This window comes from Ambystoma mexicanum, chromosome 5q (genome assembly GCF_040938575.1).
Source record: "Ambystoma mexicanum isolate Mex_15411 chromosome 5q, UKY_AmexF1_1, whole genome shotgun sequence".
Classification (NCBI taxonomy): domain Eukaryota; kingdom Metazoa; phylum Chordata; class Amphibia; order Caudata; family Ambystomatidae; genus Ambystoma; species Ambystoma mexicanum.
In genome coordinates, this window is record NC_090933.1 from 841,245,106 (window position 1) to 841,270,143 (window position 25,038).

The 25,038-nt window shown below is 47.5% G+C and overlaps 1 protein-coding gene across 2 annotated transcripts in view; it reads right to left on the reverse strand.

Annotated features, from left to right (window-relative positions):
• LOC138497705 (membrane-spanning 4-domains subfamily A member 4A-like) overlaps window positions 1-25,038 on the reverse strand; it is a 558,077-nt gene that overhangs the window by 104,857 nt on the left and 428,182 nt on the right. For both annotated transcript variants that reach the window (XM_069621329.1, XM_069621328.1), the window contains exon 5: window positions 23,639-23,695. In XM_069621329.1, coding sequence (XP_069477430.1) covers window positions 23,639-23,695 — 57 coding nt within the window. The remainder of the gene's footprint in view (window positions 1-23,638; window positions 23,696-25,038) is intronic.

The window sequence follows — 25,038 nt, forward strand, 5'->3', positions numbered from 1 at the left end:
TTGAAGCGAACAGGTTGCGCAGCACTGCTTGGCCGACTCTGGACTCCTCACTGGAATCCCTGTCGACGCAGTAGAATCTCGTGAAGGTGTGCGTTGACCTCCACATTGCAGCCCTGCAGATGTTCATCAGGGGCACACCAGACAGGAACGCCGTAGTAGCAGTGATCGCTCTGGTCGAATGGGCTCTCGGACGGCCAGGCAACGGTCGGTTCGCCAACCAGTGACAATGGGTGATGCAGTCGGAGAACCACCTGGAAATGGAAGCCTTGGAGAGGGCCAAAGTTCACAAAAAGTTGCGATGTTGCAATCCACATAGAACTTCAGCACTCTAGCCACATCCAGAGAGTGCAAAGTCCTTTCAGCCATCGGAAAAAAAACACAGGTAACACCAATGGCTCGTTTAGATGAAAGTCTGATGGCACCTTGGGCATGAAGAGGGGTGCGTCCACAACACCACCCTTGTGCCGTGAAAAGTCAAGTAAGGTGGCTTACAGGACAGGGCCTGAATCCCTCCCACTCGTAGTGCAGAGGTGATGGCCACAAGGAACGCTGTCTTCCACGACAAAAACTTCAGCATATCTGAATGCATAGGTTCGAATGGTGGGCCCGTGAGCCTAGTCAGCACCACATTGAGTTCCCACGCTGGGCCCGGAGCCTTCACCAGCGGGAATGAACAGAACAGTCCTTTGAAGAACTCCTTGACCAGACGGTGCGACCACAACGACGACCGTCCCGGAGATCTGGTACAGCGGGAGATAGCCACCAGATTAACTTTGATGGAGGCATGGGCCAGTCCTGCATTGGCCAGCAACAGCAAATACGGCAGCACCTGCAGAGCCATGACCCGTAGAGGGTCGACCTTCTGTGCACGGCACCAAACGGCAAACCTCTTCCACTTATGTCCTTAGCATTTTAGTGTAGACGAAGCCCTGGCCTTGGCAAGCACCTCCTTGCAGTCTGCAGGGAGATCGTATCCACCGAACTGTAACGCTGCAGGAGCCAGGCCTTCAGGTTCAGCGATCCTGGGTCGTGGTGCAGAATTGCGCCTCCTTCCCTGGCGAGAAGATCTGCAACCACTGGAAACTTGACTGGATGGGACGCTGACATGCTGAGAAGGTCCGGGTACCATATCTGTCTCAGCCACACTGGTGAGACGAAGATCATCCTGCACCTGGACAGTCTGAGTTGACTGATGAGTCGAAGAAGCAACGGAGGGAACGCATACAGAAACAGGCCGTCCCATGGGAATGAGAACGCGTCCCCCATACTCCCCGGCTGGGGAAACCTGCTGGCGAACCTCTGGTACTTGGTGTTCGTCGCCGTTGCAAATAGATCGATCTGGGCATTGCCCCATCTGCGGAACAGGAGGTCCACTTGGCCCTGCCGAAGCTCCCATTCATGGCAAGAGTGCAGCTCCATGCTGAGAGAGTCTGCGATGGTGTTCTTCACCCTGCCAGATGAAATGGGATGAGAAACATCCCCTGGGCTATGGCCCAGTGCAATAAGTCCTGTGCTTCTTTGGAAAGTGCTGGGGGTCTGTTGCCCCCCTGTTTCCTGATGTAAAACATTGTGGTGGTATTGTCTGTGAAGACCCGCACCACCTTGCCCTTGAGGGATGGAAGGAAGGACTTGAAGGCCCAAAACACAGCTCGCAGCTCCAGCACGTTGATGTGCAATGTCTTCTCCTCCGGTAGCCAAAGGGCTCTTGTGTGAAGACTTCCGGTGTGAGCTCCCCAACCGTCCATAGAGGCGTCCATCGTGACCGTCTCCTAGTGCGGTGAGGTCTGGAAATCCACACCTCCGGACAGATGTGCACAAACTCCCCACCACCTTATCGCCCGACGGAAGCTCTCGTCGAGCGTGATTTTGTCTAGGAAGTTTCCAGACACTTGTATCCAACGGCCATCGAGGAAATTGTCATGATCACTGCTTCCAAGGAGCTAGGACCAGCCCAACGTCCTTGGAAGCAGGCCCCTAACCTTCATCCTAGGCACCAGCCGGTCCCCACTGGGACCTTTTGGACCTTGTCCTGGCGCCGGTGGCACCAGGCTCATCAAAGTCACTGGTCCCGGCACTGGAAGCGCCGGGCTCATAATTTGTATGAAGATGCTTGGGTGGACTTACCTGCAGCAGACCATGCTGCTTACTTACCAGCCACATAGGAATCCTCTGTGAGCCGGGATTACTTTCTTACCTGGGTGGGGCAAGCTCCACTCCCTGGATACAACACTGGAACTCTTCTGGAACAGGAACTCTTTTCTTACCTAGGCGAGGCCGTGGAGGAAGACGCCTCATCACTCCAAGGCTATTTAAACCACACCCGATTGATGAAACGTGCTTCGCGTTATTCTGCATACGCAGCAGAACGCTCACCGTGTCTGTTCCAGTTTTCTTCTTTCCGATCCTGAACCTGCAAGAACAAACGCTTACCATTCCTGTATCCAGCCTTCAGTAGCACCTGCAAAGACAAGAAACAACAGGTTAGCATGGCAACCTTCACGCACAGCGCTTTCCTCACCTGATCCATCGGCAGCTGCCATCTCTTCACGCTGCTCCTCCGCCTGTGAAGACAAAAGCATAGTTATTCCTGTGTGGAATTACTTACCGGTACTCCGCGAATTCCGGTTTTCTTCAACGCTGCAATCCTGCACCTGAAAGACAAAAGAAGAGACATTAGACAGGTATTTTACTTACGCGCCATCGCGCCCGCCACAATAGGGCGCCTGCAAATACTCCGGCGTTTCCAGCGTCTCTTCAACACCCAAACTCACAACTGCAAGGGAAAAGAGACAGTTAGAGAGCTTTTGAAAAGCAGGCAACCGGCATTTACTTACGCATTTCCAAGCGCGTCATTCCAAGACTCTGGCTCGAACTTCGGCTTTCTTCACACCATCTTCTACCTCAAGAGCCCTGCAAGACAAATAGAAAAAGCATTATACAGAGCCCTGTTCCACATTAATGTGCCCACGCACCTAAAGACTGTAAGGACTTAAAAGGTGTCCGGAAACTCACCGTTCGTGCAGTTAACGACGGTAGCAATCCTCTGAGGTTAAGAGGCCTATGTTTCACCCAGTGAAGGAACTGGCAACGGCACCCTGCACCAGACGCAGATGGAGAGTCCAACATTCACCTATCTAAGGTGAGCACGTTGACCTTGGGGCTCCACGGAAAAGCGAGGAAGGGAAAGGGAGAGAGATACCCGACAACCCCAGATCATTAACCCCATATTCTTTCACCTGCAGATATCTCACTCTTCGAGTTAGACACACAGTGCGAAGAGGCTCAGCCCCGGAAGCCAATCGAGTCCTGCACTTCACTTTTCGAGTCACAGACACCATCCTGCCAAGACCGGCGCCTCCGTGGGAATCAGGTGAGCGTTACAGAAATCCTGTAGTGGACGCATCCGTAGCCTGCAGAGTCGGACGAGCTAGATGCATGACGCCATCATGCTGAGCAGGGACTTGATGGTCCTCACTGTGGCGATCTTCAGTGCTAACAGCCGTTGCACCATGCCCAAGATGGCCGCTATCCTTTCCTCCGAAGGAGCCACCAGGCATGACACCGTGTTGAGTCGGGACCCCAGAAACAGTGCGTCATGTGATGGAATCAAGCAGGACTTTGCATAGTTCACTGAGAACCCCAGTTCCGCAAGGTGGCGGATGGTCCTTGCCGTGTGATCAACGGCGATATCCCTCGAGCTGGCCCAGAGGAGCCAGTCTTCCAAATACGGGTAGACGTGGATCCCCTGAAGACACAGCCGCTCCGCCACCGGCGCCAGGCACTTGGTGAAAACCCTTGGAGCCAACTTCAGTCCAAAGGGAAGAGCCTTGAACTGGTAATGCTTCCCTTGCACCATGAAGCGCAGAAACTTGCAGTGTCCCTTGTGGATAGGTATGTGGAAGTAAGCACCCTCCAAGTCCAGCGATGACAGAAAGTCTCCCTCTTGGAGCTGTCCGAGCATGTTCTGAAGATGGTCCTTTAGCCTCCGGTCTTCTTTTTCACAAGGAAGTACCTTGAGCACACTCTGGAGCCCCGGAGCCTCTTTGGGACAAGCTCTATCGCGCCTTTCTTTAGTATGGTCCGTACCTCCAGCAGCAGCTGAGGGATGTGATTCTCCTGCCAGGCCACCAGTGGTATGGTGGGACACTTCATTTGAAACTCCAGGGTGTGTCGTGGGCGAGAGCATCCAGTACCCATCAGTCAGTGGAGATGGTCTTCCACACGCCGACGAATTTCACCAGGCGGCCTCCCACCGGGGTGCACTGGTGGGGACCCGACGCCACGGCCGGTTCAATCCTGCTTGGACGTGGAAGGGCCAGCTTGGGGACCCTAGCGAAGTCTGGCACCCTATACTTCTTCTCATAACGGTCCTTCTTCGCCACGGCCGTGGAAGGGTTCTTCATGAGAGACAAGCCCTCGTCCCAGATGTCATCCAGCAGTGGGACCGAAAGGACAGTCTTTCTCTTCACCTCGCAGCGTTGATATAGGAAGCCCTCCTTCTTCTTTTCTGGAACGAGCTGGAAGAGCTCTGAAGCCCTGGAAATCATGGCGTGAAACAAGCCGATTTGGTCAGGAGGGGAGGATCAGGGAGGTGGAGACGGGAGGTCCCCCAACCCGCCGTCGTCGTCCATGCCAGTGCCCGTCGTCACCACTGTGTCTGGGTCCGTCTCATCCCTCGGGGGGGGGGGCATGTCCTAAGTGGAGGGCAACATTCCAAAGATTTCAGTTTAATCTCCTTCCACCTATGGAAGTGGAGGGAGCTAGAACGGGGCTAGAGAAAAGATTGAGATGCTGTATATTATGTAAGGATGAGAATCAATTGGAGATGTTTGAGCACCTAGTTATGAAATGCCCTTCATCTCATCTCATTAGGCACAAGCACTTTAATAGATTTTTATTGAATAAAAGGTGTTATAATCAAAAACATTTCTGGGCTCAGATTCTAAATGGTTCGTGGGTTTCTTTATCATTAGCAGCATTAAAGTGCACTGAGTAATTGTTTTTGTACTATTTTAATGTCTCTTTTTTAGGAGACAAAAAATGATATGATTAGAATTGTATGAATAGAATCTCTTATATGATTAGAATTTTAAACATGGTGATGATTGTGTTGAATTGGTTTATGTTTGATTTATTTTTAATCTTATTATGTATTATAAAACATCTGTTTTAATAAAATTGTGTAAGAGTTCATGATAGCCAAAACACAGGAATACATTTAAAACAGAAAACAAATATATATAGCCTCGCCCCTTCTGTGATGGCTTGGCTGACTGGAAAACAATTGTCTGGAGTGATGTCAAGTGCAAATAAAAAGGTTATGATAAATTCAAACCTTCCAGACATCACTCTTCAATTTAGCTTTTGTCACCCTGAGAGGGATGGTTGTGCCCAGACATGGATCCTCAGGATTTTATACCTAGAGACACAAGCTACACTTCACTGATGATGCCCAGTGAGACAGAAATATGTCCAATGTTGCTTAAGATCTCATGAAGAGGGACTGTGACCTAGCAGTATGGACTGGACATGCCCTTTTGAGACCAGGCCTTATTTGAATATAGTCTTTACCCTTGTGCTTTGGCATGGCAGGCTGAATAACTATGGTCTGGAGGGTTGCACAGAGCAATACCAGAGGTGATGAGTCGTTTTACAGTCATCATTCATTAGTTTTGCCTACCTCCCCTTCGATCATGACCCTCTTCCCTTTTGTTTCTGTTAGGGAGAATTCTCATTCTATGGCTAATTTCCCTTAACTAGTGAGTCTCTCAGCAGCTTTGCTGGATCTCTGGAGTTATTTCTTTCCACTTGGTAAGAGTGTGAGCTTTTCCCCCACTCTTACTTGTATTTTGTTATGTGTTTACCTGTTTTTAAGGTTATGAGCCCTGGAGTACACCACTTCAGTAGCCCCCTTCTTTGTATGTGTCACAAAGCACCTTCTGTGCAGTGGCACACGGTTGTCGTTCAGACTCCCACCGACTCCTTTTCTGAGGTGAATACTGTCCCCCAGAAAAGGGTAAAGTTACCATTAACTTTACTTAGTCAAATTTAACCACAGATCCAGTACACACCATCTTACATGGAGTGCTGGAAGGGTTAACTCTTAACTCTTTTTATCTGTACCTCCTAGAGCATTGTTTCGCTCTTTTAACATTTAGACATGGCTGGTGGCAGCGGTATCTACCCTAAATTTCTACCGCGGTTATCTTCTATAACCGTGGTAATATTGTAGGCTATGTGTTAGCCTCAAACTTAAACCCGCTTGACCAAATCCTTTTTCGTTTGGCTCTGGTGCAGTTTATTCGCCATTTCTTTTTGTTAAACTCCTTCTTGTGTTTTACTTTGTGCGGCAAACTAGGTTTGCCTTCTTTGTTCACTGTCTTTTGGCAGGCTTCTACCTAGAAGCCCTCCTCAAGGCGCCTGGGTGTCTAGGTGGGCTGAATGTGAGGGAGGGGTGTAGTCACCCCCTGCACACGGTATCCTAGGAAACCCAAGTCGCACTTTGTCATGATTGGCCAGGGTGGACAAGCCCCCTGCTGGGTGATTGACAGCCAGGCTGTGTGAATGAGGGTTTTGCGCATAAAAGGCAGGTCTCTTGGGCTGGAAGTCAGAGTCGCCACTGGAACTACAAGGAACCGAAGAGAAGTGGAGGAGAGGTCGACTGCTGCAACTACCCCGTACCGGTGAAGCCCTGCTGCAGTCCTGAACTATCTACCCTCCAACGACTAAGAGGAGATCCAGACCGGAGTCTTCTTCCCTTGAGCCGGGTGGGAATAACCAGCTCATCTTCGTCAGCCAGAGGTTGCCTTCGTGGTTGAAATCGCTGCACACTGCTGTAGTGGTCCGGACAGCCACCTGAAGACCCTCTCCTGTTTTTAAGGAGCGCACCTTTTATTCATTCTCGCTGCTGCCGGCCTCATCCCTGTGTGGTGCGGACCCCCTCATCATCCTTCTTCGTGCTGAAGCTGCAGGAAAGCGTGGGTCTGCAGGAAACCAACAGGAACAAATGCCGTGGCACCAGCTTCGTTCTTTGAGAAAGGTACTGTGTCCTGTTTGAAGAATTGTGGGTGAAATCCCTATTTCTCTACTTTAAGGCTTGTCCTTACTTTTCCCTCCTTCTTATACCTTTTTCTTCTGAACATTGACAATATCAAAGTACTCTTGGCAACGTTGAATCTCGAATTGTCCGACTGTGTGATCCTCGACAACAGGCAACCGGTGTCATTTGACTTTGGCTCCGGCCCTTTGACTCTTGAATTCCTGTCTAAGTGTCTTCTTCGATTCTGTCTGCCTAACTATCATATTGCCTGTGATTTTTGCCCCCAACTCGCTCTGGGTATCTCGGGTGCTAAGTGTGTTTATGCCCCGGTAGCATTTCTTGCCGCGGATACGCGTTTATCTAGTAGACAAGTGATTGCAATTGTATTCACGGTAACGTGTTCTGTTTCGTAACACCGGTCCATTCAAACACAGGGTACTTACCTCAAATAATACTGTACAAAGTGAATTGGTTAGTTGTAGTATATTTTACGTGTGGTTTTTGAATAAATAGAAGTGTCGTGTTGATAACAAATGTTTTAAAAATAAATGTACTTATATTTTTTACCTAAAACTTGAGTCAGTGTTTGCTTGAGTCACAGTAATTGTGGTCCCTTTGTGTAATCTCTGATACTGCTCATATACTCTTGAGATAAGCCTGGCTGCTCCGCTACTGCTACCACTCTAACATAGTAGTACGGGCTTGTACCAAAGGTAAAACTTGTTTTGCCACCTGTAGTCTTAATTGTGTGTAGTGGTCCCTAAGGGCACTGCACATGATTCTGCCTAACAGTTTCTTGATCCCTTCCCAATCTCGCTCTCTGTGTCTGTCTTTCTCTCTCTACCTCTGGTTGCATCTTTCTCTCTCCCATGTTTCTTGACCTTCTGGTCCATGTTTCCTGCACTTGTATCACCTTCCTTGTATATCCTTCGAAACAGTGGGATGTCAGCAGTTGCTCTAGAGAGGTGATTGTCCACCCACTCTAGTCTGGTCCAGTAGTTGGGGCACTTGGTGCCGGGAGAAGAGGCAGCAGGCAGAGCGGGAAGGACCCTGCTTGATCAGCGAAGCCTGATCCCAGACTTAGTAGAAATGAGGGTAGAGACCTGCCAAGGAGCCTCTGTGCCGAGCAAAACCAGCTCGGCTGTGTGTAAGTGACATTTTTCCCATATATGTATCCGCCCTGCTAATACTGGTATTCAGATGTCAATGCCCTTGAGAGAGAGAGAACAGACAACAGACTGTTCATTAGACATTTCAGACTCTGTTACTACTTCGACCATCAGGGAAGAAGAGAAAAAGTGTGGAAATGTATTGGTAAGTATGTCATCAAGGCAGGTAGTCCTGTACCTGAGATGGATACGGATATAGTATTACATAACTAAGGGAGAATGCTTGCTGCATTTATGCACACTGAAAGTCCAAAGAATAACAAAAAGTACTGTGAGCCTCTAAAACAGCTGCGTTATGAAAGGGTTTGAAGCTATTCAGACCCTAGATATTCATGACTGCACAAGTATGACATGATTTTGATAAAGCAAAGATGCAGAAAGCAGTATTGGTTCAATTGTATGCCATTGTGCAATTCAGTAATGGATACTATTGCATAGTGCGAGGAAAAAAGATGGAAATCGGCAGATTGAACTAGAAACTGAAGGAACTCCATCATGATTTTACAGAATCCAGGATGAGACACCCTGATAAAAGATGCAGGGATGAGTGGTAAGGAAACCCTTTTTTTATAATTTGCGGAATCTGGCTGCAAACAAGGAATAATAGCCATATGGCACCATCAGATTCTGTGTATTCAACCACTCTAGCCACGATTCCCACAGCCCTACCATTAAAAGTCTCCTGTAGCAATCCCCCCCATACACACTAAGAGAGGAGGACAGGTTGTTTCACTTAGGAAACCAGAAGATTGTACAAACACATTGACCATGTCTGAAGAGGTGGAATGTTGGATGCAGAAAAAACAGAGATAGAAAAGTAGAATTATCAATTGTCACATGATTTCTTCAGTACAGATCCTAGATTCTGGGGGTTCAGGATGGGCTGCTATAAGCCAAGGAAATCAATGAGCCAAGGTAATCATCTAATTAGTCACTTTAGCTTGATGCTTTTTCTTTTGGGAAGAGCATGGAAAATCACATCTAAATAGGGTCGAGGGTTGTACGTGTTTGCACAGATTTTTTTTAAAGGTTTGCGCTTTCGTTGTGCACTTTTAGCTGACCTGTATCCCACCATTTCCTTTAGTTTTTTAATGGGCTCCCCTAAGTTCCCCTTACCCTCGTGACCACCCACTCACCTTCACACCCCACCTCCTACTCTCCTACCCCAACATACACATATACTCGTATATGTAATTTGTCTATTTTGACCTAAGGTGCATGACCAAATTGCTGACTTTAAGAAGGAAGTCTTTTCAAACACATATTACAGGGTGGAGGAGCTTAAGAATATTAAAGTCTAGTGCTTGCACAACAGGCACTTTTGGAGCTGCCATTTAAATTGCTATCCGAGTTACTGACCAATAGGTTGTTTGATACCTAAGAAACTGAGTAATAATAGCCATTATGCTTTAACCTGTTAAGCTGAAGTGTATTATAGTGCTTTAGGAGTATATTAATGATTTTATGCATACAATATTTTCATGTTTATTGTTTTAATATTTGCAGAAACCTCGATAACACAATCCATTTGACGTTGACTTTGATAGTGATGTAGTTAGCTATTAGAAATAAATAGAAAGCAACATGAAAAAAGAAAAAAAATATTTGGGTGATTTTGGTGGGCAATGTTGGACGTTTGGGGCGGGGTTTGGGGTGGCAACCCTATATGACATTGCCAAGTTTTTTCACCCCTTTCTTTACCCATGGGAACAAAACCCAAAGGCTCCCTTCCCCTTCTCCTCAGTGTACTCTGGCTATACCACACAAAGTTTCAGTTCCACAAAATAATCCCTCCAAATGCAATGCCCCATTGCCAGAAGACAATACCCCAGCCTGCTGAGCAGGGTTGGGTTTTATACCCAAGTTCCTAGAATCATTGGGATTAGGGATTTATTGGAGGTCTGAAAGCTTGAAATAGTAATAATACCTAAAATGTGGTATGATACATTTAACAGACTTAAAACCTCGGAAGGAAATATAGACACTTGCTGATGGGACAGTATTTCTTTACCCCAGCCAGAGGCTAGAAGCTTACTTAACAAGAGTATGAACATCTGCTGAGAAAGCCAACATTTAATGAGGAGGAGCTTGTGGTCCTCACACTGTGAGCAGCTGTACGGAAGCAGGCAGAGGAAGACCAGTGGCAGCGGCATACAGCAATATGGAACACCATTGCCCAGAAGGTGTCAGCAGTAGCATGTGTACCCAGTGATGGTGAGGACAGCTGCAAAGGGTGGAACAACCTGAGGGTACAGGTGCAGGGACTGCTGTCCCAACATGGCCGTGAGACCTTGGCGACAGGAGAAGGCACTGTTGAGCCACTGGCACTCACCGCCTGGGAGGAGAAATGCAGCACGGTGCTGGAGCGAGGGGATAGATGGAGTCGGCACGGTGGAGGCGGAAGTCAACAGACAGGAGGCAGATGACCCCCCCAAAATGCAAGCATAAATGACAACCCAGCATAAGAAGCCCCAGTGAACAGGGACACAAGTCAGCATATCCTGAAGCTGAGCATGCCGACAGGACAGATTGAAGGGTTGGCACATCAGCCACCCTCCACATCAGCCATGGGGCATGGAACCAAGGGCACTCCTAAGCGTCACAGCAGCAGGAAGGTCAGACAAGTGATCAAAACATATGCCATGCGCACCACATCCCTAATGGCGCACTATGTGCCAGCATGAATGATGTGCGTGAAGGACCATGACACCATGCAGCAGTCACTGCAGCAAGAAGCTGTCCCAGTAAGTCTACCCCATGAGCGCACAGCAGACAAGCCACAGGGAAGTACATGTCACACACACAGACATGTGCACAGCTTGCCAATCACTGTGCACCACAGTACAGCCCTGCTGGCAGCGCAGCATTGCCCCATTGATCTGTGACAGTGCCATGGAATAAGCCACTTGTCGGGGGGAAATTCTCCCGGGGTCGGCTGGGCCGTCCGCGGACCTCCGGGCAGGGAGGCCCCAACTCCTCCCGTATATCCCAAAAAATGAGTATGAGACACACGCAAGAAGCAAGGTGATTCTGCTGTTTATTAAACAAAACGGCAGGGACGGGTCAAGGATCGTACGCGTCCGTCCTGACACTCTCTCTGTCGATGGGCTCGCAGGCCCTTTTTATCTTAGTATGACGCGCTACTTGCGTCCCCTGGGAAAATTTAGCAAAAGCCTACCGCCACTCTGGATTGGCTCCTCGAGTGGTAGGGTTAGTATAGCATACGTATAGAGAGCATTGTTAGTGGTCGAGGGTTAGTCAGGTGGTATACTTGGGTTGTCCCTTCAAATTGATACATGAAAATTGTTACATGAAGACCTCTGAGGATTGGTCAATGTTAATGGCGTCAGTGATAAGAGCCCCATGTTCTGATTGGTCCACACGCGAGCCCCCCCAGCTCGCGGTGCACCTGTCATTTGCAACAATGTTTCACTATGGGTATGTGCAGACAATGTGAAGATTTATTCATATGCTGGAAGGCCGACTACTCCCACCGCCGCAGATGTCCATTGAATCACTTAATTGTATCTGCCTGTGTCTTGAAACGGGGGAGGTCCGGTGCCTCCCTCCTCCTGGGCCTGGCACCCTGTCAGGTTTGGCTCGGTCACGTGAGGTGGGACCGTGGTCGAGGCAGAATTCTGCACAATTAATATTGTATTTTCCACTGTGGGCCTGGTTTTAATTGCAGGTGTGACCTCGGTGTCGGCTTGCGGCATACGAGTTTGCAACATTGTGCCCTTGACTGTCTGCTATCGCCGGGCTCATTCTGCAGGGTCAGCAACTGTACTCTTGCTCATTCAATGTTCATGGAAGCTCTTGCTTGCGGCCTACTTGGGCCTGGTGCATAGGTGGAAACGTTTGATACACAGCGCTTTAGGTTATGGTATCATATTGCTTTATCCCCAGTATCGTGTCTTCGTTATATTTCTCGTTATAATGCATGGGTTTAGGAGAAGCGTGAGCAAGCATTTTAGATGAGTTCATTGTGCGTCTTGCGTTTCTGCATTTTGAAAAGCCTATGTGAAAAATAATAAAGATGCGCGTCAGTGAGTATGTCCGTCACCTGCGTCATAGCACTGAATATGTTCTTCGTGTGGATTGGTGTGGGAGTGTCCAGTGTGCATGTTTGCACGGGTGTGCTGACCTGTGGCTAGGTCGTCATGGCATCTCTAACGATGTGTTCATTTACTGTTGCATGGTTCAGTCGAGTTCATCCATGCCGCAGTTGTCGGCATGGGCAGGACAGGCTGGTGGGCACATCCGTATGTTCTTGTACCAGGGTAGTTGGTCGTCTGGTAGATGGGCAAACTCCTCTCGTGGCGGGTGCCTGGGCCGTGATCCTCTAGGCCAGGGGTGTGAGGGGATTGGTGGGAGCCTTGTGTTCCATTTTCCCACTTCACACTCCCCCAACTCCATCATGTCAGTGCCACCCAGGGAGGGGATGTGGGGCCATGACGGTCCACATGAATGCCTGTCAGACATAAGCCGGCCCTGCCCTACACAAACACAGGCCATGGGTCTCACACCCAACAGGCAACCACATGACAGTGGGCCCACATGCATCCACCCATGGGTAACCATGCCATTCTGCCCATATGTGTGGGGTCACACTCTGTACCATTGCAATTGTGTCTTGCATGCCAACACACGTGGGTGAACAATACCTGACAACACTTCCTTTGTCCCCTACAGGCACTCACGCATTGCCAGAGGCCTTGGAGGAGGACGTTGCAGGCCCATCAAGGAGTGGCTCTCCAAGGCCCTCAAAGTCTGCCACCACCACCCTGCTAGGCCATAAAGACCGCATATGGAAACTAAGGCACAATAACCATACACTATAGTGACACGTCAGACACGAGGTTCGATTTCCAAATAAGTCTGGTTTATTTCAAAGTATTCTCAGTCAGCCGACTGGGTCCCAACGCCTCACGACGTGTGTTCGGTGATTGACAATCATGACAATTATGACATGTTATGACAAGTCTTCATTCAGTCTAAACATAGCTATTCTAGCAAAGGCAGCAGAGACAGCTTTCTGTTATGGGGAACATAGAGCTCTTAGCTCGGCAAAGATATAATGTTCTTAGCACAGAAACATTCCTTAGTAAGTTATCTGTGTGTCTCGGTTCATGAGCTAAGGTTCAGACAGTTATGAAGCAGAAAATACCACTCATCGTGAAGGAGCATCGCTAGGAGAATATAATTTATGGTTTAACTGCCTTTTACTACAGCGTTTGCAAGACAGGCTGGCACCTGGACCACTGATTAGATGTGGCTTCTGCTCAGCTTCAAGGACTTAGTGAGAGAGAAAAACAATGTATTTCTGCATAGTTTGACATTCCTGTCTGTGTTAGTATTTCAGCATTCAGGCCGTGGCATAGAATACATTTGCAAAGCGTTTTGACAGAAAGGAAAAAAGCAAATGGCCGGCATTATACAAAATGGACACCCTTTGGTTACATTGACGATTCTTTGATCGCGATGTTTGTCACATGATGCGATTGGTTTCTGACCAACATATTATAAATACTATAGGGTCGTTTCTGGTCTAACAACCCCACAAAGGTGCACACGATTCTCACCTTGGCGCATGGACCGCCGTGCAAGCCAGCAAGGCCAAGCCTGCAGGTGGCACCGCAGGCCCTGCATGATCACCAGCAGCCACCAGTAGCAGTGCACGGCAAGCTGTACCTACACTGCAGCCGTATGCACGGACACAGAGCCGACAACTGCTGCCAGTGCCACTGTGGAGCCACAGGGGGACACCTGCCCAGAGTATGCGCCTGGCCAAGGTCTACACTCCCCAGGAAGCCCTGGATGCCACCAGCTTCAAGCAACATCAGAGCCCGATGAGGACACTCCATCCTATGGCTCACCCGCATACAGTCCTAGCCCAGTGCAGATCCCACCTCCCTGACAGCGTAGTCTGTCACGCAACGTGGTGCTGCAAAGGCTGGATGACATGGAGTGCAGACAGCGTGAGATGGAGGCCATTGTGCATACTCACTCTGACCAACTGCAGGCCATCAGGGAGAGTATCCAGAGGGCCACCTGCAGGGCTGTGCGTCAAATGGGCGGAACATGGCCAAGATGACACACTATGCACAACATGTCTGGGAGATGATGGAGGGTGTCTCTGCCGTAGGGGAAGACATCCGGCAGGGCAATGAGTTGCAGCGGCAGCAGAACCTAGTAACAGGCTCTATCCCATCCACCTCGACAAAACCCACGTAGGGTTCACAGCAGGGCATTCAAAAGACAGTCCCAGCGCCTTCTTCGTGCATAGTCATCATGGGCAGGCAGGGGTGGGAAGAGGCCCAGAATATGAATGACTCCGGGACACTGGCCGCCATGAGTGGCCATGCTGGGGAGTTGGTGGTGGGAGGGACAAGGGGGATAGTGTGCTGGGGAGTTGGTGGTGGGAGGGGGGATAGTGTGCTGGGGAGTTGGTAGCAATAAATCTGTTCAACTGCATCAAATGGGAGGACATCGCTGATTGTGTCAAAGCCGTGTTTATTCACAATGGTGTGTTTCGCTCAGTGGTAAATGTCTTGTGCCACGTAGATGTGTTAGAAAAAATTGTCCATGACAGCCTGGGGGGCAACTCTGCCATCCCTAACATTATCTCTGTTGATGCGTACTGCAGCCCCTGCATCATGATTAGCATGCGCATCCTCTGGGGGTGGCATGTCTACATCAGGGGGTAGCAGTACATTTCGTTGCATGCAGATATTGTGCAACATGCAACAGTGGCACAATTCGGCTAACTTTTTCAGGCGCGTACATCAGTGCCCCACCCCAATGCGATAAAAGCAGCAGAAACGTGTCTTTAGCAGGCCTAAGGTGCGCTCAATGCATATGCAGGTCCAGCTGTGTGATTGGTTGTACGCTGTCTCTTGCAGTGTTTCGAGATCCCTGACAGGGGTCATAAGCCAAGGCAGATGCGGATATCCAGAGTCACCTGCATGGGGAGAGACACTGCCATTAAACACTGTGTAACGTGGGGCGGTGGACTTTTACAGTATCATGGTGATGGACATCGTCCTGAGGTATATGCAGCATCAATCCATGGAATGTGTCTGTCAAATATCCGTGCATACTGTGTCATTCGTGTGATGCTCAGGTGCCCTGTGCCCTACAAGCTGGTGTTACGTGCTGTGTCTGTCGGTGACATGTGATGACGATATGGTGGTATTCCTGTGTGGGTGTATTGCTCTGGTGCATTGGGCATAGTGGGTTGACTATGGGCAATCTGTACGCCTCTGGGTACAGTGGTTCCCCATTGGGGGTAGGTGTACATGGGTGCATGTCAGTGGTACTGGCAGAGTTTCTTTTGCGAGGTTCTATGTGGCACTTTTTTTAGTCGTCGTTGTTGTTTTTGCCTGTTGCATTCTGATAGCTGTAGCCATGTTGGTGTTTACAAATCCTAATATATGTGTACATGGGCTCATCCCTCATGTTGGGTGCAACACATGCATGCTCCCTGGGGTGTACTGTGACGCTGGTATTGGAGGTGGCCAGGTCAAACTCTTGCAGACATTTATCACGCAATGCTTTGTGTCGGTTTCACGTCCACAACCACCCCCTCATTTGGTCAGGTGCAGCACAGCGCATGCATGCGGCAACCTGTATTCACCCACAATCCACGTCCGTAGTCCACAGTGCCTCTCCATGTATCCTGGGAGTGTGCTGTTCCATAGCACCATGGAATCGTGGGTGGAACCTAGGTAGCGGGCACAGCAGTGTGTGATGATGAGGTCGGGGTCACAAGTCACCTGCACATTGAGGGAGTGGTAGTGTTTGCAGTTTCTGTACACTGCTTTGTGGGCCACAGGTGCCACCAATGCCACATGGGTGCGGTCCAGGGCTATCACATTTTGCATGTGTGCTATGTCAGAGAACCGTGTCTTCATGGCATACACCTGGGCTGGGGTGGTGGCAGTGTGATGTGGTGTTGCACATGACGCAGGAGGACATCCATCTCCTGGCACCTGGTCCAACACTGCAAAGAATATGGGCTGTGCCATGCTGTGCATCATGGCCACGTGCCTGTAGCTAGAAATTGTAATACTAACACTAGCTTTGGCATTGGGAGCATAGCTGTACGGATGTTAACCCTGCTCCCTATGTCATCCTGGATTGTTGTGAGCAGCTCTGTGATGGTCTCCCTGTTCAGGTGGTACAGTGTCACCAACTGGGTGTCAGTGAGGGTCCAGGGTGAGGGCCTGTGAACACCTTGCTTGTGCTCTTCTCCTTCTCCTCCTCCTCCTCCCCATGCTCTCAGTTCCCTGACCTGCTCCTCCTGCCTCTCTGTTTCCAGAAGCAGCATGAGCAACTGCCTGTCCCAGCTCACAGTGGTCAATGGCAGCTTGGTGTGGAAAACCGTGTTTGGGGTAGGGGTGTGCCTTTTGTATTGGGATCACCCGTGGCTTCATTTCAGGCACCTGTGTTCATTTGCCTATGTGTTTCCGGCATTATAAGTGCTGGACATGGACTTGTTATGCAGCTGGGTTTGTGCCTCGTGTGGCCAACTGTAATAGCGTCGGCTGATTTTACAGTCAGCGGTATTTGCTGGGTAGTTCCCCACCCTTTGTTGTTGACTTTGGGAACCAACCTCAGCATGAGGAATGGCATTTAGTAAACCTTGGGGTACGTACAGTACATGTTTCCAGAAATGGTGTTCACTTATGCCTACTTGACATTTCTGTCCAGATCCCAGATCTCCGCACCACAGGTCACTACTCTGCAAAATGTCCCTCTGAAAACTGTTTCAATTTCAGCTGCGAAATTATCCATGTATTTAATGACTCGTTTTTTTATGGCCTTCCCTGCTGCTACTGCTTTCCTAGTTGCCATCTCTACTTGTACTTTCCAGGCCATATTTGAGGAGATACAGATCCTGAGGCAGTTGAAACAATTTATAACCTCTATTGGATCACCATCCATTTTAAAATTGTCAATAATCATGACTTTTGATTGACCTTTGTTTAAAATTAAATGGTGCTCCTTGCAATAGTCTGTCACTGGTGTCCTGGACAAAAGGATCGAATAGTCTGCATATAATAACATTGGCAGTGGCTTGCAACATATTGCAGGTGTGGCTTTAGAGGATTCCTCCACACATTTGGCAGGTCAGTGATATATAAACAGAAGAGGACTGGTGCTAACAGGCAACCCTGTTCAAATCCTCTTTTTGTGGGCATTTTTTCTGTAGGTTGACCACCTGGGCAGTATTATCTGATCTGCACATTTGTTCTAAAATAGAAGCCCTGATGATGTGCAGGAGTGTGCTATTTATTCTCAGCTCTGGAGGTGTGACCCCTACCCTCTCTCTGATGACCAGATCGAAGGACAATGAGAAGTCCAGAATGCTGCATAGATAGGCGACTTCTTGGCTAGAGCATATGTATTGGCTATGTGCCCAAGGACAAAGACCTGGTCTATAGTTGATAGCCCACTTCTGAAAGCACCCTGCACCCATTTTAAAATGCTATTCCCCGCAATCCACCTGTTTAGTTAAGACAGGATGACATGAAAGAAGATATTACAGTCAATATCTATCAGACAAATCGGTCTATATGCCGAGATCTCATGGACGGGGTCTTTCTTATATAAAGGAATAATGTTGGAATTTGACCAGGACACGGGTTAGGTCCCATTTCTGACTTAGAAAGAAAAGACTGCCATTGACGACCTAGTCCACCAATTGCTGGTGTGTTTGAAGATTTCCACTGCCTTCATATTTGGACCTGGTGCCTTGCCTCTTGCCATATGAATGATGGCTTTGCAGATATTATTTTCAGTAAATAGTGAGGACATGGCATATACATCCCTAATTTCTGCCGATGTTATTTCCCCTAATGTTGAGTGTGGAGGAATGATTTTGAGTCTTTCTCTATTGACAACTTTATATTGTCAGAGTTTTCTAGGGAAGTGGGAATCCCCTAATACATTACATTTTAGAATTGAGGATACATGGCCACCCCTGGCTGACGGTGGTCAGCAACACACACGTTTCAGGATGTTACCGATGTATTCAAAGATGAGGGGACAAGAGACAGGCCATATGGCAATTGCAAAGGCCCCAGAGAAGGCAGCTGAGGGTGATAGGGATGGGTGGTTCACATTGTTACCTAGAGCGGATGATTATTGGTGGACAAGTAACAACATCCAAATAAATGAGGCGATAGCTGGATGAAAACAGCAATGGAGGGACAGGAGATGTCAGGATTAGTTGAGTGAAGGGCAGGGGCAAATTACAAGAAAACAGTTCAATTGAAGTGGAAGAGGGCTTTGCCGGGCCGGTAACAAAGCCAAATAAATGAACAAGCTACTCTTTGATTTGTTTCCCTTTCGTCTTTAGTTCAAGGCCAACCCAGAGAGGAACCAAATGGCTCACAAAACCAGCAACCACTGTCCCTGAGGAGGAGAAAGTGGGCGCAAACGTTACTTTGATTGGAATGGCACAAATTATTGAAGGGTGTCAGGACAGCAGCAATGCAGCGAGACCCATGTTCAATGAGATTGACTTCTATGCGTTGGGCTTCTGCCGAGTGATTATCTGAATGATCATATTATTACTATCCGTGGTAAATTAGTCTCTGAGGTGGATTATGGAACATTCTTAATGTGCTTTAGCCAACAATGTGTTCTAAAAAAAAACAAGCAAATTTAACTGTACCTGACTAGGGCGCATGTGCAGAGCAAAATACAATGTTCTAAGCGCATATATCTTATCAGCACTGCTAGCATTGGTAGTTGAGCAAATGTTTTTGAGCTGGAGAGAATGTTGTGAGTGAAACAGAGCGTGGGTGGTGTCATTTATGTATTCGTCATTAAGACACAGGGTGTTGAGGTTGATTCCTGTTTCCACTTAATGCTAGTTTTGGTTTCTCAGTTGGGTCAAAACAGGCTGGCATTTATAGGTCAAAGGCGTGGCCCCCTACTGTGTTCTGCACCTTGTATCTGTTGTTTGGTACTCACGAGGCATGAGTAGAGTGCATTAGGTTCTGCCTACTCACACGTTTATCATGGGTGTGGCTACCTGGTAAGAGGAATGCCAGAAATGTCTTAATTGATATTGATATTTTATTTATATCGTGCTCATACACAAGTGTTTCAGAGAGCGACCAAACAAGGGAGGGGAAACAAGGGAGGAGAAAAACAACGATCTTACCAGGCCCAGTGACATTGAGAACGCGTAAGTGCATGGGAAGGAGCTGTAGGAAAAGGTATTACTTTACTACTGTGTCAACTTGTTAGACGAGCAAATGTCAGCATCTAGGAGTACACCTAGATGTCTTGATTACTAAAAAGGTACAAATATAAGCTAATTTTATTTTTAAAGTGTCTTTTGACAACGGGCAGCCGTTACGCTTGCACTGCAACGTAAACAGCTCCCTGTTGCCAAATCTTCGTCATTTGCACGGCATCGTGCAAAAGTGAAGGGCAAAAGGCAGCATACACATGTGTACACCGCCTTTTGGGTTGCCCTTTTGCATTCCCCTGTGCAAAGTGAGTAAATGCTTCCTGGCATGGGCAGCGTTTAACTTTCATTTCAAGTGCCACTTGCCATACTTCCATGGCAAGCGACACTCACGGTTACAATTTAACCCTGCCTGACATGCGAGAAAGTTGGGTAGGGTTTCATTGTACACGAGTTCTGCCATGTGAGCATGGCAGGCAGCGTGTACAATGGATTCCTATGGTGTTGCCTGCTTTAAGCTGGTGTATAAAGCGGGCGGACCCCATATGGATCGCCAGCATTTGCACAGGCATGATAATCCAAGCAGATGCTAGAGCATTTGTATGGCAGAGAGGAAGGGAGGCGGCGGAAATGAACAGTTGCATTCCACCACTCCTCTTTGTCACCAAATGAATGAAAATGAGCCGTGGCGTGAATGCAAGGCGTTAAAGCCTTACTCAAGGCTTTTACTACGCCTTCCATTCATGTTACGGCTCAGTGCAACATGAGCTCCTCAGCAGGGAAACCTTGTTTTAAAGGGCACATAGATGCACTGGTGGAGCTAGGGAAGAGGCAGGTGGGGCCAATATAATCACTGCAACATAAGCTACTCCACACACTAACACCTGTGTATTTAGTTTAGGGTATTGTAAAACTAAATAGCTGAGAGTGGTTATGCTGTAAAACTGCTCCTGCTGTGTGGCTACCTTCGTCTCCTTTTTCTGTTCATCACAAAACGACACAGCTACTCAGCATTTTTTAAAATATATGCACCAACAGTGATTGGTTGCTATTTCTGCTTCTTGTGAAATATGCTGTTTACTGATTGGATCCTTCCTCGGCTTATTTGTTATTGGTCAATAGTGATTGTCAATGCAGATCCCAGATTTTCTTGAAGGGTGCTGTTTGAATGATTGGGTGAGCAGTGAGTGGTGTTTTCCAGAACAGCAATATTGTTACGCTCACCTGGCTCCCACAGGGGCGTCGGTCGGACCCGGACTGCTGCGGCCTCCACCAACGTGATGCGTAGTGCAGAGATGACAGACTGGACTGGCCATCCTAATCTCGTCAGCTTGACCCGTAGAATGATTCTCCTGCAAGTGGAGAGAGGAATTTAGCCACCCGTGGATTCTAGAGATGGCACCTCCATGCTCTCCCCACTAACCACCTCCGAAATCCCCTTCCAGTACTCTCACCTTATATTCTTGAAAGATGAGCTCTCCATCCTGCGTGGATTGCAGGGGCGCGTAGACACCAGTTGCTTCACTGGTTAAAAGGCGTTGGGGAGTTCTGGACGAGAGTTGACTCTGAGATTCCTGGCGAAGATCAGTAAGTATAGAGTACATAAAGTTCAATATGTCCGATGTTCACTTGTGTCCCATTCCTTTCCTATCTTGCAGTGGAGTTTGAGAAAAGTCTCGTGGTGGTAAATGGCGTTCAGGTAAGAGTCTGTATTACCCGATGCTTTCCGGTAAATGAGGCATCTGTTTAACGTGTTGTTTTCTCTCCGTTTTCAGATGCGGCGTTTGAAGATTGTGAAGAGATAAAGAATAATGCCTCTGGTGGTAAATCAAGTAAGTCTATGGTGGGAAGAGAGATTGTATTGGTTGGATCTCTCGGCTCACCTGGTTGTTTCTTTTGTCCCCAGATGTTGGAGCCGGTCGAAGAAAAGATAGAGGCAGCGCCGGATCGAAAGGTGCTGTGAGGACTGGTGAGTATGGCGCGGCGCTGCAGCTGGCGATGCGACGCGTGTAGAAAGAATGTCCTTTCCAGGTGCTGAGATGTGATGGTTCCGGAATCAGGTGAGAAACTGGAATAAAGTTTGTTTTCTAACCTTGCCTTTACTTTCCTTCTTCTCTAGGAGCTCCGGATTCAGGACGGGTGTGGCAGAGGTCTGGAAGCTGACTTGCAGGCACGGTGAGCGTTACGCTGCTGGATGCAGAATAACGCGAAGCGTGTGTTGCTGATCGGGCGTGGTTTAAATAGCCTCCAAAGTAGTTCCAGGTAAGAAGTTCCCTAGAACCACGCCCGAGTAAAAAATAGTCCCTGTAGCAAAATAGTCCCACCCAGGCCTCACGTTGGCTTGGACTCACTAGCAGCATGGTCTGCATCAGGTAAGTAAAGTCTATGAGCCTGGTGCCTAAGGCGCCAGGACTGAACCCAAACAGCCCCCAGCCGGGGCTGTTGTGGTTTTAATAAGCATCTGGATGCCCGCTCCCGGAGCTGACGGGCTTGGTCCTGATGCCCGGGGGTAGGCATCATGACAAATATGTAGCTGGACAGAGACAGAGAAAGTGGAGCATAGACCAGACAGACCTGTCATCAGAGCAAAAGACGGATACAGTAAGCCCATCTGTTCCTCTCATCAAAAGATGCACCTCCCTAATGATGGCAAGGTAGGTGGCGCAACCTGTGCACTTGGACATCAGGACAGGTTTTTCAGAGATCCCAGGAGGAGAAGTACCCAGCACTAGTAGTATCCCTTGCATCCATTGTCACCTATACAGCGTCCAGTAAGTAGTACCCATACATTCATCTACCCACTCATCGATAAATCAAATTACTTTCCTCAATCCACACAGTCTATCTACACAGCTATATCCATCCATCTTTTCTTATCCACACAAGCGTACCCACATATACAAAACACACCCTCACATGAACCCAATCACATATACAGAGACTGCCAACCAACATTCATCCAAACAGTTGTACTATTATATCCTTTTGTAATTCTCTCCATAAACAAACATGTCTACCTATAAAAAGAAAGTGATACATCTGCCCCTAAACATATAACACGTCGAAACATCCTCGCTATGTTGCACTTCCCACACATTATTTGCCTTCCTAAAGCGCGCATGTCTAGTTAACACATCTTTTTATCCTTTGGATGGAAGATAATTGAATCTATTACCTTAACTACTATTTTGAAGAACCTCTTAAGGAAGTCTATGTTTCCTTTTTGATTATCTTCCTATGTTCCCCTTATCTCCACAGTAATACCATTTTCTCTTGCGTAGCCTTGGATACAGTAAAAAAATAACTGTCATTGCTTCACTACCACTGGCCTGAATTAAACAATCATGACATTAAGAAATAATACTTATGGCTTTTAATTATATGTAGATGAACCAGCACTGTGACATCATAATGATGAAAGAATATGGTTTGAGGTTGCTTTCTGCCCCTTAGCCATCTTGGCAGTTCACACTGTTCCCTTACTTTCCACACGTCACCACTTCTACACAGCAAGATGTGTGTTGAACAAATGTCACCAGAATGTGTATGCATGTGTCTGTGTGCTGGGTTTTATATAATGCGGCCTACCTGAGAAGCAATGGGGCAGTCTACAAGGGAATATAGTGGGAGGTGCAACATAACTGATACATTTATAAGGATAGTCTATTGTGGGACAGTTGTACGGATATTGAGAGGAAAACAAAATAGGCTACAGTGAAGGATACACTACATACATGATGCATTGATAGCATTTAGCTGAAGTACGTAATGGAAATCTGAGATTAAAAAAGCAGGTCACCACTCATTTCCACAGTCCCAGGACTTGGGTACATACTAGTACTAAAAATAGTAATAAATAGTATAGAATTACAATTGGTAATAATAATAGTAGTAATATCTCATTTGCTATAGTGGTCATGCAGGATTCCTACCACGCTCTGAACCTTGATAAGAAGAAATTATTTGCAGCTTATCTTCACATCTCCCCCTTCATCTCATATGGAACATAGTACACAGACACAAATTCATCTTTACAAAAAAATAAACTACGAGGAAAATAACTTGTCATCACTACACGTTTCAGGTTTGTTTTATTGTATGTACCCACCTTCTGCCACATGATCAGTAATAATAAGGGGAAATCCGTTGTTCTCAATAAAACTGCTACACATCAGAGTGGCTAAATGAGAGACAATTCTGCCAGTTTTATCAAGCAATACTCACCAGACAGTCAGTTACTTTCTTCTCTGCTGAGATGGACAGACTTCCAGAGATTATGAACTAATGGAGGAAGAAAAAATGATTTGTAAAACATTTGTTTCATAAATATGCTCAAGGTTTTCACTTAACCGAACTGATCATATATTCTGCATTCAGAGCACTAGGCGGTGATGATGGCTTTGTATTTCTCCCAACATATAAAGGTTGAACAGACAGTATTTTGAAAACTCATCTAGCCGAGTTACAACAACAAGCAAGCAGAGCAACCCCTTACATCGAGGGTGTGTATCAAAGGGCCTTCCCACGACATGCACATTTATAGTATAAAAAGATCCACTATCACTGATGTCTTTTTTGCACAAATATTAGTTAAAAGCAACTGTAGTATCCCATCTGTATCTGCCTGCTGAGTGAATGTAGAATGTTGGTGGTATGACATCAGCAGTGCGTGGTGAGATCATTCTGAGAGAGTCAGCTGGTGTAGATTTAAAGATATGCATGATCCGGTAGGTTTGCTGTATGCAGGTCTCCTGCTTCTACATTCCTCTAACTGCTGCTTCAACTAAAGGTTCCTTTTATGTAACTACAGAGTGTCACCTGATTTCAGCGTTATCGCATTATTTACCTCCCAGGCAGGATAGTTCAGTAACCATATACCATTTTAAACAGGGTGGTTAATTTGTATAGTTTTACCTTTGTACCCAGAAGCAGTTTCTCTATCCCAGAGTGTATACGAAGTCCCGTCGCCTTGAGATCATAGTATTACCTGAAAACATAAATATAATGGAAAAGTCCACATATCAGGAGCAGGCTGCTAATGGACCTACCTCTGTTAGGGAGATTTATCATTTGTATGCTTCATCCCCTCTCCTAGTGAGACCCCCAGCACTTTTTTGCTGGACTTCTGGACCTTTTTCTTTCAATACTGAATGAGTGGAGCCCTTTTCCTCTCATTCATTCTTGTGGGCTCAGTCTTTTGGAACTCTATTCTCTGTACTCTACCTATACTATGGAGTCTCTCTGCTCCATAGCTCTTAAAGGCAACTGTTTTTTTTTTACAACTGCAGCACACAGCTCCAATTGGCAGTGCTGCTGGGGACCCTTGGGGTCCTCCTTCAACATTCTTTTTCTATATCCTCAAGTAACTTTAGTTCTTAAGGATAGATAGATAGTTAGTATCCCTCCCAAAACTCTATAGTCTGAGAGATTGGCACACACCACCTTCAGTGGAGTGCCAAAGGGATACCTAGTATCCCCCTTCTCTCTGCTCCTGTGACTTTTTTAGTCACCAAGTTATGGCTGGTGGCAGTGGACGTGTTCTACCAACTATTGTGTATTTACCTTTGATGGGAACCCTGGGGTATCCCTGCATAGGCTCCAGGGTGTCTGGGCAGGCAGGAAGT